The 17,270-nt window shown below is 40.1% G+C and overlaps 1 protein-coding gene across 1 annotated transcript in view; it reads right to left on the reverse strand.

Annotated features, from left to right (window-relative positions):
- CLYBL (citramalyl-CoA lyase) overlaps positions 1–12,357 on the reverse strand; it is a 144,457-nt gene extending 132,100 nt beyond the window's left edge. The window contains exon 1 of the mRNA XM_075061514.1: positions 11,634–12,357. Within this exon, the coding sequence (XP_074917615.1) occupies positions 11,634–11,665 (32 nt within the window). The 5' untranslated portion in view covers positions 11,666–12,357. The remainder of the gene's footprint in view (positions 1–11,633) is intronic.
- Positions 12,358–17,270: the final 4,913 nt, after the last annotated feature.

Genomic DNA, 17,270 nt, shown 5'->3' on the forward strand with positions numbered 1-17,270 from the left:
GATTTTATAGGTACACATGTTGCTCTGTATTTATATTAGAGAAGGCAGGTTGAAGAAGTGCGCCTTGTGCTTGGAGCAGAAGGAGATGACATTTGTAATGGTTCTTAGTTCCTGCAGGCATTCATAATGCAGTCTCAGACCAGCCCCTGAGAAACTTGCGCAGATGAGTTTTACTCTTATGGTAGAAAGTTCCATTGTGATATGCATGTGTGCAAACCAGACTTACACATTTAAATCAGACACATGTAAGAATTTTGGCCCAAAAAATCATATTACTCAATCCGGTATAACACTTAAGTACAGGCCTGACAAGGAGTAAACCACAACAAATGTAAGTAGAAAACTTCCCTGAGGTAGGTGCATTGATTTCTTCACTCGTAATATGATGAAATGTGCCTATGCTGTTGAGGTGGTGATTATGGACTAAAGGGCTAGTGTTGGGCAATAACCCACCAACAAGGACGGGTCTCATTCTAGCACACTAAAAATAGCTGTGTAGGGTTCACATACCTCTGAATCCTGGGGAAGTGAGGGCAAAGTTACCGCTCTAAAGGCCCTTGGCACAATTTGGCCTGAAGAAGTCCTCCTCCTCCTTTAAGAACAGAAGTTTAAGCTATGATGACCTACTTTCTGTTCCTGTTGTGGGTTGCTCTTAAGATAAAAGAGTTATAATACAAGATGTTTTCTCCATGATAGGAGCTGCTTTCACACGACTCATTCATGTCTTTAGATTACCTTACATAAGGTAGATTTTAGACATTAATAGTTATATTTACTCCTGCCTCAGGAAGGAATTCTAACAATTAAAAAAAAATCACTGGGTACATTTTAAAAGGGAAATATTAGACTCATTTATTATTCTTAAAATATGATATTTTATTATTTTCTAGAATCCACAGGTGTGCTACATGCCTCAAAGAAATCATATAGAAGTCAGGCTCCTGACTTCAACATCTTACAATGTAAGTGATGGAAACAAGTGAAAGGTGAGGATACCAGGATGTGGAGGGGTATACCTATGTCTTGGCAATTCAACCCACTTTTATTACACTGGGAACACTTGGTATTCTTTGTAGATGCTGCTGCAGCATGGAGTGGTTAGAAGCGCTTTGAATGAGGCAAGGACCATTCAAGTTGAATGGGCAACCTGGAAGAAAGAACAAAGACATTTGTAAGCGGAGGACATGAAGAGAGAGTATTGATGCTGGTATCACTGATAGAATGCAGAGGGCAGAAGCAACTTTCAAGGAAATCAAGTCTGTGAGGTGCGGTGTGCAAGATGTAGGACCTAGAGAGTAAAGACAAGAAGTCTGAAACTGATGCGCACCACAATGGGAAGCCATGGAAGTGATTCAAAGGGAAAAGCAAAACACATGATTGTGGCAGCAGCCTTTTGGATATACTGGAAGGAGAAAAGCTAGCACCCAAAAGACTCCAGAAAAGGAGGCTGTCAGTAGTCAAGCAGGAGATGACAAAGGCATAAACTGGTGATGTAATGGTTAGGATGGAGAAGAAGGGCTGAATTTTGGAGACACTGTGCAGGAGAAAACATCAGGTCTTCATTACAAGCTGATAGGAGGGAGAAGAAAGGGAGGAGTCATACAGTGCAGATAGGAAAGAGAAGAGGGTCAAGGACAGAGCCCTGGCAAATTCCCATAGGAGAGGAGGAATAGAATGGAGAAGGAACCAGTGAAAGACACTCTTAGGGATCAGCAGTCAGAGAGGCAGAAGAAGAACCAGGAGAAACAAAGGAGAACAGAATGTCAAAGGGGAAGAAGGGCTCAGCAGTGCCAAAGGCAGGGGAAAGTCAAGGAGGGTGAGGATGGTGTAAAGATCCTGAGGCCTAATGAAGTCTATAGAGATTTTGGTGAGAGATGATTCAGTGAAACACAAAGGGTGGAAACTAGATTGGAGTGCATCCAAGGACTGTTAGAAGAGAAGAAGAAAAGGCAATAGTAATAAGCATCCAGATAAATGAGTTTAAAGGTAAAGCGAAGGAAATAGACTAATAGTTGGAGAAACAGGAAAGGTCATGGATAGGTACTTTAAAGATGAGAGAAACCAAAAGTATTTTTATACACGCAGGGAAAGGAGTTAGAGAGAAGGGAGGGTTTCAGAGTGAAGGCAAGGACAAGGGATATGTAAGCGCATACATAATATTAATCATGTGTGTAGTCCCAGTGAAGTCATATGTTGAAGTACCCTGCTGAATAAGGGCCCAATGTGAGTGAGTTCATAGCCAATGACTGAGAAGGAGGAGGGGGAGGAGGAGTAAACCCCAGGAAATGAATGAAAGTTCAATACGTGAACTGAGATGGGAGCTTGAATGCTAACTCAAGAGAATGTTTTTTCTGAAATCCTATAGGTTTGCCCTAAATACCCAGTTGCCCCACACAGTGATTTGCTGGTAACAATCTTTCCTTTTGACATCAACATCAGTGTGTAAGAGGAAACGAAAAGGATAAAGCTAAAAAATAAAAAGTATGTTTGTTCAGTCCTTTGCCAAAGGTATCAACCATACATATCACTTTGTGATGCAGAACCACTGATTCTGAACTCCTCTGCAGTAGCTGGCAACTATGCCCAGGGAATGCTTAAAATTATGATGACACAAGTGCTCAACTACAGGAAATGAAGAGAGGAAATTTTAGCAAGAAAACCCAAGAGAGCCATTTTGTCAAAATTCTGGGTTGGGTGGAGACCAGAGAAAAAGTACAATTATAGAGGGACAGATGGCTGAGCAAAAACAAAAACTATTATCTAAAACACTGGCCAAGGAAAGCTTAGCAACTGACTGTTGAGCTGAAATAAAACGCTAGATTAGATACAAAAATGCCATGTTTTGGGCATTCCAAAGGATAAGGGGAAAAGAAGAACTACTGTCATGTGTGACTATATTAAATACCTGCCATGCTCACACTAAATATTAAGGAGGACCTAATTTATATATAACAGGCATTTACAATTCTTGTTGGAAAATGGATTAAAAGGAGCAGAACTGGATCAAAAAAAAGCATCCAGACTCTCAAGATCAAGACAGGATCCTTTAAGCAACCTGAGCATAAAAGACATCCCATGTGACGATAAAGTCTTTTTTCTCTAATTTTTTACTAGCCACAGAAAATCCTGAATATATTCTTTGTGGATGAGAGGGCCAATACCTTGGTCACATTCCCAAATGAGCTAAGAATTATCCACAAATAGAAACAGCTACATTTTCTGGGATCACTCTACTTTTGAAGTTCTTTCAATTGATGTTCTTTCACTACTGGTCAAGCTTGTAAAGAAAATTGTGAACAGCAACCAAAATGATATCACAGACAATAAACGCTGGTATACAAAAAGATGGCCCTGGATGTACTGAGGATCCTGTCATCACAAGGGGCCCTCAATTCCCAGGGGTCCCTCAATTGAAGCAATGCTTAATGTAGGCTAGTTTTCCTGAGCTTCTGGAGGGCGTTGAGGGACACTGTGTCACAGTTCAGAGACAGTCTGAATGTCTAAGGTGTTCATTGTCATGGAGTTTAAGCAACAATCAGCCTTTCATAGAAATATAGCTGTGTGAAAGACCAAAAAAACAACTGCAAAACAAAACAACCCCTCCCTCCTTCCCCCCGCCCCTGTAACTATGGTCAAAGCAAAGCCATTTATAAATTAAACTATTCCCCTCCACGCACTAAAGAATCAACACCAATTCCAAATGGAAGGACCTGCTCTAGCAGGATTATTACTCTTTCAATGCACTACACCTAGAATGAAAAGTACATGAGATATGTAAACATAAATTTCAGTCTAACCTAGACAGAACAAAGCAATTGTTTAAACTGTCTACTAAATAGGTTCTAATGTGCATTTGAGCCACTATATTCATACTATCAAGTGATATTTAATGTTTTGTGTGCTTTCCCTCTACAGTATTTTTCCAAGTATTTTCATTAACATATATTAACAATATTCAGAGAATTAAGTATATACTACATTTGTATGGTGATGTCAATATTTTGCAACAAAAGTGTGGGTTTTTTTTTTTAAAAAGCTTCTTAATTTTTCTATTTACAATAATTAACAATTACAGCAACACTGTCACTGTTGCTATAGTTACGACTGCATCAGCCTTTCACTTACATCTCCCTGTTTTCAAGGGTCAATAACTCAGTTGTCAAAAAATCCCTCTGGGCAGAAGCTTGACATATTACATATTAGGTGTAAAATTAAAAAAAAATCACCGTGTCTCTTTTAAAGTTATTAATATGTTTATTTAATATTGTGGTTTCAGAGGATTTTTTGAATGTCTATAACTTCAAAGGAGCTCATTTAACAAATCTAGTACTTGGCTGTCCATTTGTCTGTAATGTGTATTAGTGCTTTTGGCTGTTGTCATAAGCAAATGAGGAAAAGCCACAACTTTTTTCAGTCAGAAAGGAAGAAATCCTGTGCATGGGTACACTCTCCCAACAAAACTTCCTGAGGATTTTTAGGCACAAAGGCTTTGTGCGCATGTGCAGCAGCTGGATTAACACAATAGACCATAATGGCCCTAAGAGTCGTTACGGTATATCAAGTGAGTAAACTGAAAACTAAGAAGGATTTACACAATGACCATAGTGGCTCCCTGGGAGCCGTTATGGTCTATCAGGTCAAAAATCCACTTTTTAAAGAGCACCTAAATATGTGTATATCCAATAGGCCTTGGGTCTTCAGAGTAACTACCACGTTTTCAAAATAAGCATTTTGAAAGAGAGCAAAGCATATTTAACAAAGTAAATACACAACTTTTAAAATGTTTAAAATACATTTTGGTAATCTAAATATGAATATTTAACATTAAAAAGACTTATAACAAGCCTAAAAAGCACATGTTTAGCTAAGAAACTCTCCTGCTCTCTCAGGTACAACATGTTTTAGACATTGTCGCAAAAGATATTTTTCACTTTTAAGAAAAAAAAAAAGAATTAAAGCAAACAAGGAAATTAAAAATCAAAATTCACTACATTTGAAAGAAAATTAAGGTCACACAGGGAATACCAAAATCATAATTATTATTAGTCTTGCATTGTTTTGCTCTACTTTAATTCTCCCACATCGGCAAAAGTTAAGATTGCAGCTTAACACTGCATTTCCTTACTTTTGTCCCAGCGGGCCAGAGACCAAAAAAGTTATTTAAACTGTGACTTTCTAAATAAAAGCAGTCTCTACTTAAAAAAAAAATCTGCAATAAATCATTAGCCTACTTACTGTTTATTCTTCCCCTTCCTTTACACGCAATATTTGTTCCTGCAGCAAACCTGTAACAGAACACTTTCTCTCTATGCCCAGAGATAACAGTAATGTTGAAAGAATGGCCTCACTTGTCAAAGATTAGAGGGCTGTCTGCAGCCTACTCTCCTCTTTAGTAGAGCCAAATAGGACCAATAAATGCTAATACTCAGCATGATGCATCAAGAACTTTAAGCCTCAACACTGACTAAGAAGAAAGTATCACAAATTTACTGAAATTATCCATAGCACAATACAGAAGAGAAGGAATTAATCAAAGTCTCTCTCTTAATGCAATGCTTGATTGAACTATCCCAATCCCTTTTTAAATAGGATAACCTAGTGGCAAGTGACCTCGATGACACATTCCAGAGAGGTACACAAGTACCACTTGTTCGATTTTTTTTCTTTTATGACCTCATTAAGAAGGATTTTGAAGACTGTTCCTGAATATGAGAACAAAGTGTCTCAAGATATATCTAGATTTTTACATCTTTAGCCTTTCGCTGTTGAGATGGCTTTTGAGAATTTATAAATCAAGTACAGATATAAGAAAAACAAAAACAATCCTGCACAACTAAATTCATTAAAGCTACCTTTTCTAAATGCAAAGACTTGTTAAGTCTCCAAAACCAGGAAAGTTTTGCCAAGACCAACTCATGATCACATCTTTCCCCCCTCTCACCCTCCCTGTTATAGTCCTCATTAATTAGATCTGGCTGCAGTTTTCACTTCCCTACCAGGGATGATGCCAAATCTGCTAACGTGAAAAACTCAAACGCCAGTAACATTTTTTCCTAAGTGTTTGTTGATTCCACGCTTGGATTTAATATGGAGGATTATATTTTATAATCAGAAGCAAACAAACAGATTTATAACTGAAGACTGAAAGGCAAACAGCAAAAAAGCAAGCCAAGTACTGAGCCTAAATGTAGCATTTTTATTGACTTCTTAGAAACCAAATAACCTGGCATATTAGTGTGTGCATTCTGCAACAGACATTCAGCCCTATTGTACTACTTAGAACAGAATAAAAAGAAACCCTACTGTTTGAAATCCAGCGGAACATCCCCACAACAGAGCACAACTGTTCCCTCATGCATGAATGGGAAGGAGATGAAAGAAAAGATGGACTTCTGAGGTACAGCAAAAAACAAAGACAACAAAAGTGCTGATCATGAGGGAATGACACAACTCATTGCTGCAAAAAGGATGAGAGAAAGGAGCTCAAACAATGGTGCAGACAGCTAAGTGACATGTAGAAGAATTGAAAAATCTACAGAAGTGTCTTTTCTTTCCACACTTGATGAGAAACAATTAAATGTTGGTACATCTGTCATAAAAAAGATAAATGAAACCTGTTACCATCTTATAGATGGTAACTTAACTACCAAAACTGTAACTGTCCAATTAAATGTTGCCCCCTCTGTTATCTACACCACTTGCTAAAATGAAAAACCTTTAATTCCTGTGATAATTTACCACATCTGAGTCTGTTATAAATTATAGAGTTGAGTGGGCCCATTATATAAGATATATATGCACACAGATTGAGATTAAACAGACAGACGAATAGAAAGGAAGATATGCATGCACACCCACACCCCAGTGAAGCTGAGTTCTGCAGTTAAGGTTTTTGATAGGGAGTCCAACAACAGGATAATCGCCAAAAGCCTCATTAGATGTTTATCCCTCTGGATGTCCAACAGCCTGTGAAAATAATACTGTTCCTAACTAATCTACTGACTGTTGCTATTTGCTTGATAACATGCATCAGCCCACAAAACTGAAAAGTAGTTATTGACCCTGTCAGAATACCTGATTAATGGATAAACGCTGTAATTGATTAGCAGAGAAGTGTGAATTAAAACAGAGTACAGCATCAATAATGAGTCTCTGACAAAAGGTGGCTGACATAAAATGTAAAACGATACCCTGCAGCTACACCTCATCAAAGACATGCTTTTCTTAAAAACAGAAGAAAAAAAAATGAGCCCAGTGTCCTGTCCTCTGCAGTTCTTTAGTCTTTTCTCTTGGTAATGATGCTGTGTACTAAACCACCAGCAAAACGTTATGGGAACTACTCATGAATCCACCTTCATACATCAAGTAATGTGAGGCAGTTAAATGATTCCATTATCCTCCCACTTCTTTATCCATTAAAGAAGTCCTATGCTCTCTTCATTTTATCACTGTGTTCTCTCTACCGTTATGTTCTCAGAGAAACGTAAATTTTGCTTGCACCCAATGCCCTCTTCAACAGGATACTATTGCTGCCACTGCTGGTTGTGCTGCTGGTGTTTAGCACTAAAGCAAAAGGCAAGTTGCCATTTGTGCTTGATGTGTGAGTGTATAGAATTTTTAAACAAAATGATTTATAATTAAACTTCATGTACTGTACGGATTTGTTTTGTTTTTTTAAACCTGAAATGTCTGCTGTAATTGTCTACTTGTTATACCTTCCTACATTTAAAGTCAGCCAACTGAGCCAGCAACTGCTGCAAAGACCTAGAAAAAGAAAAATAGGCGTGTTGCAAAGGCAGGCCACTCAGCCCCCCATGGGGTAGGGATGAGGGAACAGGAATCAACTTGTGATGCTTATCCAACACTTAACCCATTTGGAGAGTGAAGAAGGGGCACTGATGAGTTCTGAAGGGAGGCCATTCCATTCTTCATCAACTAGAAGGACTGTGTGTGTGTGACAAAATAAGGCTTCAAAGCAGCATTAAAACAGGAAAAAGGAGGAATCATTAGGCCTTCCAAAATTATGCACAGGGGGCCCTCAAAGAAAAGGAAAACAAGTTTAACAGTGTGGTGTTTGTAACCATAAGACTGATTCTTCTGCATTGCACCTTTAGGAGTAAAGTGGGCTGCCTAGCTTTTCTGTAGAACACACCTTGTCAGTTGGTCAAAATGGCTTCTGTTACAAAGCAAGTCTCTTACTTGCTGTCTCTTGGAGATGTTGTATTTGTTCTTTCTTCTTTGTTTAGTTTAAACAATCTAAAAATAAATGTCATCATATTCTAAGTACCCAATTGCTCTTTGTGTAGGGAAAACATATTGAAGTATCTCTACAAGACAGAGGGCTTGAGATTTTCCCCAGCTCAAGAAAAACCACTAACATCACACTCTCTCATTTTTATTAAATTAAAAAGCACACAAGTATGTGATTCCCATCTTAAAACATACTTATTCCTCAAGCATACAAATGCCTAAATATAACTGTTACTGGCTAGCAAACAGATGAAAAGAAATAGATGTGATATATTTTGATTTTATTAAGGCTTTTGGCACAGTGCCACTTGACATCCTCAAAAGCAAACTGGAGCATTGTGATCGTGATGAATTTATTATAAGGTGGGTGCATAGCTGATTAAAAGCCCATGCTCAAAGAGTAGTTATCAATGGTTCGCTGTCAAACTGGGAGGGCGTGTCTAGTGAGGTCCCAAAGGGGGGGCAGTGTAGGATCTGGTTTTATTCAATATTTTCATTAATAACTTAGATAATAGAGTATGCTTATAAAATTTGCAGATGACACCAACCTGGAACGGGTTGTAACCAGTGTTTTGAGCTGCCAGAGTGTTAACAACCTGTTCCGTACCGGGTCTTCGGTGGCACTTCAGCGGCAGGTCCGTCATTCGCTTCGGGTTTTCAGCAGCACTTCAGTGGCGGGTCCTTCAGTGTCACCAAAGACCCAGAGTAAGTGAATGAATGACCTGCCACCGAAGTGCCAATGATGACTCAGTAGGGAACTGGTTATTAAGTGCTGCTTGGCGAGTACAAGCCCAAGACCCCCCACCCTAACTGCCCCCCAGGGCCCCATCCCCTACCCACTCGCCCCGCTTCCAGTCCCCTTACTGCCCTGACCCCATCCATCACCACCCCAACAGACCCCCAGAACTCCCATGCCTACCCAACCCCCGCCTCGTTCCCCATCCCGACCGTCCCCCCAGAATCTCCACTCCACTCAACCGCTCCGTGTCCCTTATCCAACCCCTCCTCCCAGCCCCGGCCCAGCCCCCTTACCATGCTGCTCAGGGTAGTGTGTATGAATGCCAGGTGGCCCACTGGAGCTCGCAGCCCTGCCCCTTACCACGCCACTCAAAGCAGCAGGACCTGCAGAGCTGCCCAGAAGTGGTCCAGAGCGCTGGTGCCAGGCTCTGCCAGAGGGGGGAAGCCCTAGGAGGGGTCAGGGAAACCTCCCCAGCCAGGAGCTCAGGCTGGCTGGACAGGATGGTCCTGCGGGCTGGATGTGGTCCGTGGGCTGGAGTTTGCCCACTCCTTTAACAACTATTTCTAAATTGGCTTCTAAATTTAACAACCTGTTCGCGCAAACCGGCTCCAGCTCACCACTGGTTGCAACCACTTTGAAGGCCAGGATTAAAATGACCCTGACAAATAGGAGAATTGGTTTGAATTTCGCAAGATGAAATTCACTAAAGACAAGTGCAAAGTTCTTCACTTGGGAAAAAAAAATCAAATGCAAATCACAAATGGGAAATAAGTGGACAGGTGGCAGAACTGCTGAAAAGGATTTGGGAGTCATAGTAGACCCCAAATTGAATGAGGGTCAACAATGTGATGCAGTTGAGAAAACAGCATTCTAGGCTGTGTTAATGAGAGTGCTGTATGTTAAGACCCAGATAGTAATTGTTCTGCTCTACTCAGTAGTGGTGATGCCTCCACTGGGGTACTGTTAGGGTAACCAGATGTCCCAATTTTATAGGGACAGTCCCAATTTTTGGGTCTTTTTCTTATATAGGCTCCTATTACCCCCTCACCCTAGTCCCGATTTGTCACATTTGCTGTCCGGTCATCCTAGGTACTGTGTCCAATTTTGGCCACCACACTTTAGGAAATATATGGACAACTGAAGAGTGTCCAGAGAACAGCAGCAAAAATGATAAAAGTTTTAGAAAACCTGCCCTATGAGGAAAGATTTTTAGAACTGGGCATTTTCAGTCTTGAGGAACAAAGACTGAGGGGGGACTGATAACAGTCTTCAAATATGTTAAGGGCTGTCATAAGAGCACTGTGACCCACTGATGTCTGTGTCCACTGAAGGAACTAATCTGCAGCAAGGGAGATTTAGGTAAGATATTAGGAAAAGCTTTCTAACTATAAGGGTAGTTAAGCTCTTGGAATAGGCTTCCAAGGGAGGTTGTGGAATCTCCATCACTGGAGGTTTTTAAGAACAGCTTGGAAAAACGCCAGTCAAGGACAGTCTAGGTTTAGCTGGTTCTGCTTCTGTACAGAGGGCTGGACTTGATGACTTCTCAAGCCCCTTCTAGCCCTCCATTTCCAGGATTCTGTTATCCAAAATGAAAATTTGGAATTCTGTAACTAAAACACAATAACTGAGTTATCCATCTTCTACCTATTTACCAATACATCTAGTTACTGATATGTTTTTATTGATTTATAAACTTTTTTGGCACCTCGCCTGTTGTAAAGTTTCAACCAAATCAAATGTGAGTAAAAATACACTCAACTAGTGCTGAGCCTGATCACAAGGTTATAGGACTTTTACAAAACAACATTCTGAATTCAATTGTCCAATCTTAGGACAGTTGCCAGAACAGACTAGACCATTGGTCCATTTAGTCTGGAGTCCAGTCTTTAACAATGGTCAGGACCAGATGCTTTTGAGAAAGGTGCAAGAAACCCCCACAGTTTGTGATTACAGAATAACTGCCCATAGGAGAAGATTAATCTTAATGCCTTTAAGTAGAGGTGATTAAGGCCTGAGGGTTTATATCCCTTCCAAATTAAAAAAAAACAAAGACAACTTATTAAGAACAGATTGGACAAACACTTGTCAGGGATAGTCTAGGTTTACATGGTCCTGCTTTGGCACAGGAGGCTGGACTTGATGACTTCTCAAGGTCCCTTCCAATCCTGTATTTCTATGATTCTATAACACAAAGAAAAAGTCCAGTTAGCTCTAGCATTTTTCTCTCATCCCCAGCTCTACTTACATCCTGGTCTGATCTCCCAGCCAGACCTCACAGATTTCCCTCACTGGGACTCTGACATCCAGTCCCATCCAAGTTAGGGTTTCCTGCCTCCCAGGAGCCTCCTGCTCACTGGGCTTTATCCTCCAAGCTTCTTGGTGTCACTGTCCTGCAAGAGGCTTTTTTCCCCTCTCTGCAACGTTCACCAGCATAGCTAGAGCTCCCTAGGCTTCCCCTTTTTACTGCAGCCATCTTCTCCACATTATAGGGAATTGCCTGATACCCCTCAGGTGAGGCATATTTTGTAATCAGGGTTGGTTCAGCCCCAGGCTTTCCAGCCTACAGGGGAAGCCGCCCTGTGTCATAGCTGCAGAAGATGTTTTGTATTTTCACAATATGCTTTATGACTATGTTGACCGTTACCTCTTTCTCAGTTGAAACAGTGTACTGAACATCCATTCATAAAAAGTTCAGGATGATTGCACCTGAGACACACTCATCTTTTTCAGTGTCTGAGCAGATGGCAAAGACTTCCCTTGTTATACTCTCTCTGCATTGTTAGATGGTATCCTCAGGAGTCTGGACACAATATTCTGCAGTTTTCTTTTTGGACATAGGATCAATAGCAGGAAGCAGGAACACATTACTCCTGTCTTGGAGCTATTAATGGGCCATCTCCTGTGTTCAACAAGCTACCTTGCATTAATGTCAACGTTGATTCTTTTAGTTCTTCCTTTATTTTTTCCTCTCTCTCTTCACTTGTAGTATCTAATAATGGATGTAAAACTGCCTGCAGGAGTATATGAAGAGTGAAGTGCTTTAATCATTTGTTTAAATTGTTCATTTCGTTCTATACCAAAGGCAGCATTGTAGTCCTCCATCTACCTCACCTTCCTCCTCTCCCTTCCTTACTTTCATGCTCATTCCCTCACCAACTTCCTTCCTTCTCTTCCTCTCCCTGCCTCCTCCTCTCCTGATTCTTTCCCTCTTTTACTCACCCACACCATTTAATCACTTTTGTTCTTTAACACACTATTGTTTTCTAAAACAATCATATTCACCATGATTCATGCATAGCAAAACACATGATCTCTTCACTGGAACTCTTGCCCCCTTTTCCCATTCTCCATATTGCCTGTCTTATCGATATGTATATTGTAAATTTTTCAGCAAAGGGACCAAGTCTCTATTTGTTCATATGACAACTAGCTTACTTTGCTCTCTGAAAAATAAATATATATTTTTCACAGAGCAAAGTATGCTAATCATCAACATATATATATATCAACAGGGCATGGACAGTCATTTCAGTCATTGGAATAGAAAAAAAAATGGATGAGACTCTCCAAATGTTGTGGAGGAAGAAGCTGCAAAACTTGGTAGCCACCTGACTGTGCAAAGACAAGAGTCAAAGATGATTCAGTGGCAGGGAGGATGGTGGTTTTCTCCACAAAGCTGGAGAATGGTACAAGTGAGAAAGTCTGAGGAGAACAATAAGGACCCTGCTTTTGGTCATGGTAAGCTTGAAATGAAGACTATGTCAAGAGAGTCAGTTATGCAGGACAGCACAAAGGGAGAAGTGTGGTGTTAGAATTGTAAGTCCTCAGTCTAGAGATGGTTGCATAGTTGAACACAGAAGTGAATGAGGTGATGCAGGACAGAATGAAAAGGAATAAGAGAAAGAAACAAAGGACAGAGCCCTGAGGGATGCTTACAGAGAGGAGGAAATGGGAGGAGAAGTCAGCAGAGTGGTACTGGAAGAGCAGTTGAAGAAATAGGGTCATTTACAGAATCTGGTCCAATGATATTGAGAAAACAAATGGAGGATACAGATATGGAAACAGATTAGAAATTTGCTGTTGCATTACTGAAGTGCTAGAACACCCAGGCTTTCCGAATAAATATTTCCTTACCACTGAAGATGAAAAGTTTGTTCTATAAATAACATATTTAAATTATAAAACTAAAAAGTTAGGAACATAGGTAATTCTACTGCTATAGGCGTTGTGTAGGGTGACCAGATGTCCTGATTTTATAGCGACAGTCCCAATATTTGGGGCTTTTTCTTATATAGGCTCCTATTACCCCCCGCCCCCGTCCCGATTATTCACACTTGCTGTCTGGTCACCCTAGCGTTGTGTAGTTTTCATCTGAAGCTAAATCACATGCTGCTTTAATCATTTGCAAACATTTTCCCACTAAGAACCTCCTCTCCTTCCTCTCCAGAATTTGTGTGCTGCCTTATAAAAGCCAACAACTGATTTTTACCCTGAAATTTCATAAAAATAGGAAATGTGTTTGTAGCAGTCCAAAAAGAGCCTACAAAATAAAAGCCTGACATTTTAAAAGATAAAAACTTCCACTGACTTCAGTGAAAGGCAGAGCAGGCCCTTTAACATTTTTTTTTCTTTTGTGGGGAGAAAGAAACACTGGTAGCTAAATGTTCACAGTGATCCCTTTGCTTTTAAAAAAAAAAAGTCATTGTCACAGCTCTAGACAACTCAAACATAGGCCTTTCAGCTACTGAATTTAGCCAAAAAGCCATTTATAACTCCTGCAGGTTTTTTAGGTCAGGGCAAACTTGATGAAGATTCTCTTTCTTCTTCACTTTCTCTGGGAAGCAAGTACAGATCTGGTTAAAATCCAGACACTTACTCTCAGATATAGAAGAGCCCAAATTACCAAAGACATTTCTGGAACTAAAGTCTTCAATAGCACAAGGATCTCACAGACTACAGTTTTAACCTGAGTTTTCTGATGTATCTGTTGTATTTCCTCACACAGCAAGACTAAGGCTTATTTAGGCCATTAATTTAAAACAGCAGACACTGGGTGCTCAGCACTTTTGCAAATCAAGCATATGCTTAAATATGGGTTTAGGAGCCTAGCTTACATAAGAACAGCCATACTAGGTAAGACCAATGGTCCATCTAGCCCAGTTTCCTGACTGACAGTCACCAGTGCCAGCTGCTTCAGAGAGAATGAACAGAACAGGGCAATTACCAAGTGATGCATCCGCTGTCATCCACTCCCAGCTTCTGTCAGTCAGAGGTTAGGGACAGCAGAACATCAGGTTGCATCTCTGACCATCTTGGCTAATAGCCATTGATAGATCTATCATCCGTGAACTTATCTAATTCTTTTTTTTTTAACCCATTTATATTTTTGGCCTTCACAACATCCAGTGGCAATGAGTTCCACAGGTTGACTGTGCATTGTGTGAAGAAGCTGTAGACTCTAGTCTTCACAATCTTGGTCTTATTATGCACCTCCATCAAAAATAGTTTTAATATATGAATGCTGCTGACTAAGTGCTAAATTTCATTATTGTTCCCATAAAATCTAGACGGATTGGTCCAATTACTGAGCTGAAAGTACAGGAAACCACATAGGAAACATAGGGTTTAATATGGCCTTGCAACATTACACATCAGGCTAGTGGAGAATGCAGTACAAGAAGGAAAGGAGAGGATGGTTTTACTAATCTGGAATTGGGAGCATATTTCAACAACTTTGCAAGCGTGCAGCGTCAAACACAGATATGGACAGGCGAGGATTTTGATAAACAGGTAATCCCACAAAAAAAGGTTAACAATAAACGATTTCCCCCAAAACAATCAGTATATAAAATATTTCCATATTTTAAAAGACAAAAAAAACCACTTAAAAAACAAACAATGAAACCTTTCTGTAAAGATAAAAAGTATGCTATTACATTAAATAGAATCCTTTGGGACCTCATATACCAATCACTGCTGATGGAAATAATACTCAGGGCCCATGAACAGCTGCAACAGTATTTTCCACTCCTATGAATAAGACCATTCACTAATTTCCAGTGTAGTTTTAGAAGAGAAGTGCCTTTTTAAAATACATCTTCTGTCTAAAAACAATTTGAGAAGCTATTGCTAAATGTTTAGTTTAACCCTCAACAGAATTTCCTTTCTGCAAAGCACCATTTCTTCTCTTTAATACACCTCTACCCTGATATAACGTGACCCAATATAACATGAATTCGGATATAACACAGTAAAACAGTGCTCCGGGCGGGTGGGGGGGGGGCTGCGCACTCTGGCGAATCAAAGCAAGTTCGATATAGCGCAGTTTCACCAATAACGCGGTAAGATTTTTTTGGCTCCCAAGGACAGCGTTATATTGGGGTAGAGGTGTGGAATGAGTTTGGGATTAATAGAAAACATAATCTAAATTTTAAAAAACTGGTGCATAGAGACCAGCACAATAATCTGCTGAAAGACAGAAAGATGGAATAAAAAAAAGACTAAGGGTATTTCTGCACTACAAGCACAACAGCCATGCTGCTGCAGCGCTCCAGCTATGGTGCTAGAGCGCTGTAACATAGACACGTACTACAGTGACGGAAAGGGCTTTTCCATTGCTGTAGTAAATTCACCCCCTCGAGAGGCAGTACATCAGTTGACAGAAGAATTCTTCTGTCAATCTGGCTGCATCTACTGCAGGTTAGGTCAACCTAACTATGATGTGAAATTTTTCTGAGCAATGCAGCTAGGTCAATCTAAATTTTAGGTGTAGACCAGACCTAAGCAAAGTAATGTGCAAAGTAGGATCTAACAAAGTCGTTCAAAATCAAAACTAGAGTATAGCTTCATCTCTTAACATAAAACATGCAGAGAGTAATTTAGTTCTGAGCAAAATCACATGCATATTGTGAGAAGAAGAAGGGAATGAAACTCCCCAAAATATAAGAAGTGGATTTACAATCCTGAGGTAGGCTGAACATGTCTATTTGGGGAAAATATGTTAGTCACAATGCTTGCAAACGACCTAATCCAAAGCCCACTGAAGTCAAAGGCAGTTTTTAGAGGGTATGTGTGATTGTATTGGAAGGGAGTGGTATGATGTGTGTGTATTTGATGTTTATGGCAAGAATAGGTTAGCAGATTTTTGCCTGGGCTGAAATGTTTTCTTGACAGTTCTGCCAGACTGATATACGTGCTTTGTTTTACCCCGACATCCACTTCAGCCTTCTGCAATATTATTTTCCACCAGCCCATTTCAGAAAAGGTCATGCTACATTTGAGTTGTAATGCAATTTCTTTTAGTATAATGAATACTATCTAATGAAGCTGTCTGACAGATTAATTTACACAGACAATTGACGAGATAACGCAGCAACTCAAGGAATAACACAAGAAATGCTGTCTGAAACAGGAAGATGCTTAGCTAAGGGAAATTTATGTCTATTTTTTTTTTTTAGGTATATGGTGTCTTTTTTTAATTAGGGGGCCCAATACTGCAAGGTACTGATTGCTTCCCCTGAGGCATTGAGGACCCTCAACTTCCTGTTTAAAGTCAGTCAGAGCTGAAGATGACCAGTTCATTACAGAATAGGACCCTTAGTTCATAGAACGCTACTGAGGAAACTCTGAATGAAATCCTGACCTCGTTGAAATAAGAACATAAAAATGGCCATACTGGGTCAGACCAAAGGTTCATCCAGGCACATATCCTGTCTGCCGACAATAGACAATGCCAGGTGCCCCAGAGGAAGTGAACCTAACAGGTAATGATCAAGTGATCTCTCTCCTGACATCCGTCTCCACCCTCTGACAAATAGAGGCTAGGGACACCATTCCTTACCCATCCTAGCTAATAGCCACTAATGGACTTAATCTCCATGCATTTATCTAATTCTCTTTTAAACTTTGTTATAGTCCTAACCTTCACAACCTCCTCAGGCAAGGAGTTCCACAAGCTGACTGTGCGCTGTGTGAAGAACTTCCTTTTATTTGATTTAAATCTGCTGCCCATTAATTTCATTTGGTGGCCCCTAGCTCTTATATTATGGGAACAAGTAAATAACTTTTCCTTATTCACTTTCTCCACACCACTCATGATTTTATATACCTCTATCATATCCCACCTTAAGTCTCCCCTTTTCCAAGCTGAGAAGTCCTAGCCTCTTTAATCTCTCTTCATATGGGACCATTCCAACCCCTTGATCATTTTAGCTGCCCTTCTCTGAACTTTTCTAACGCCAGTATATCTTTTTTGAGATGAGGAGACCGCATCTGTATGCAG

This window comes from Chelonoidis abingdonii, chromosome 1 (assembly GCF_003597395.2).
Source record: "Chelonoidis abingdonii isolate Lonesome George chromosome 1, CheloAbing_2.0, whole genome shotgun sequence".
Taxonomy (NCBI): domain Eukaryota; kingdom Metazoa; phylum Chordata; order Testudines; family Testudinidae; genus Chelonoidis; species Chelonoidis abingdonii.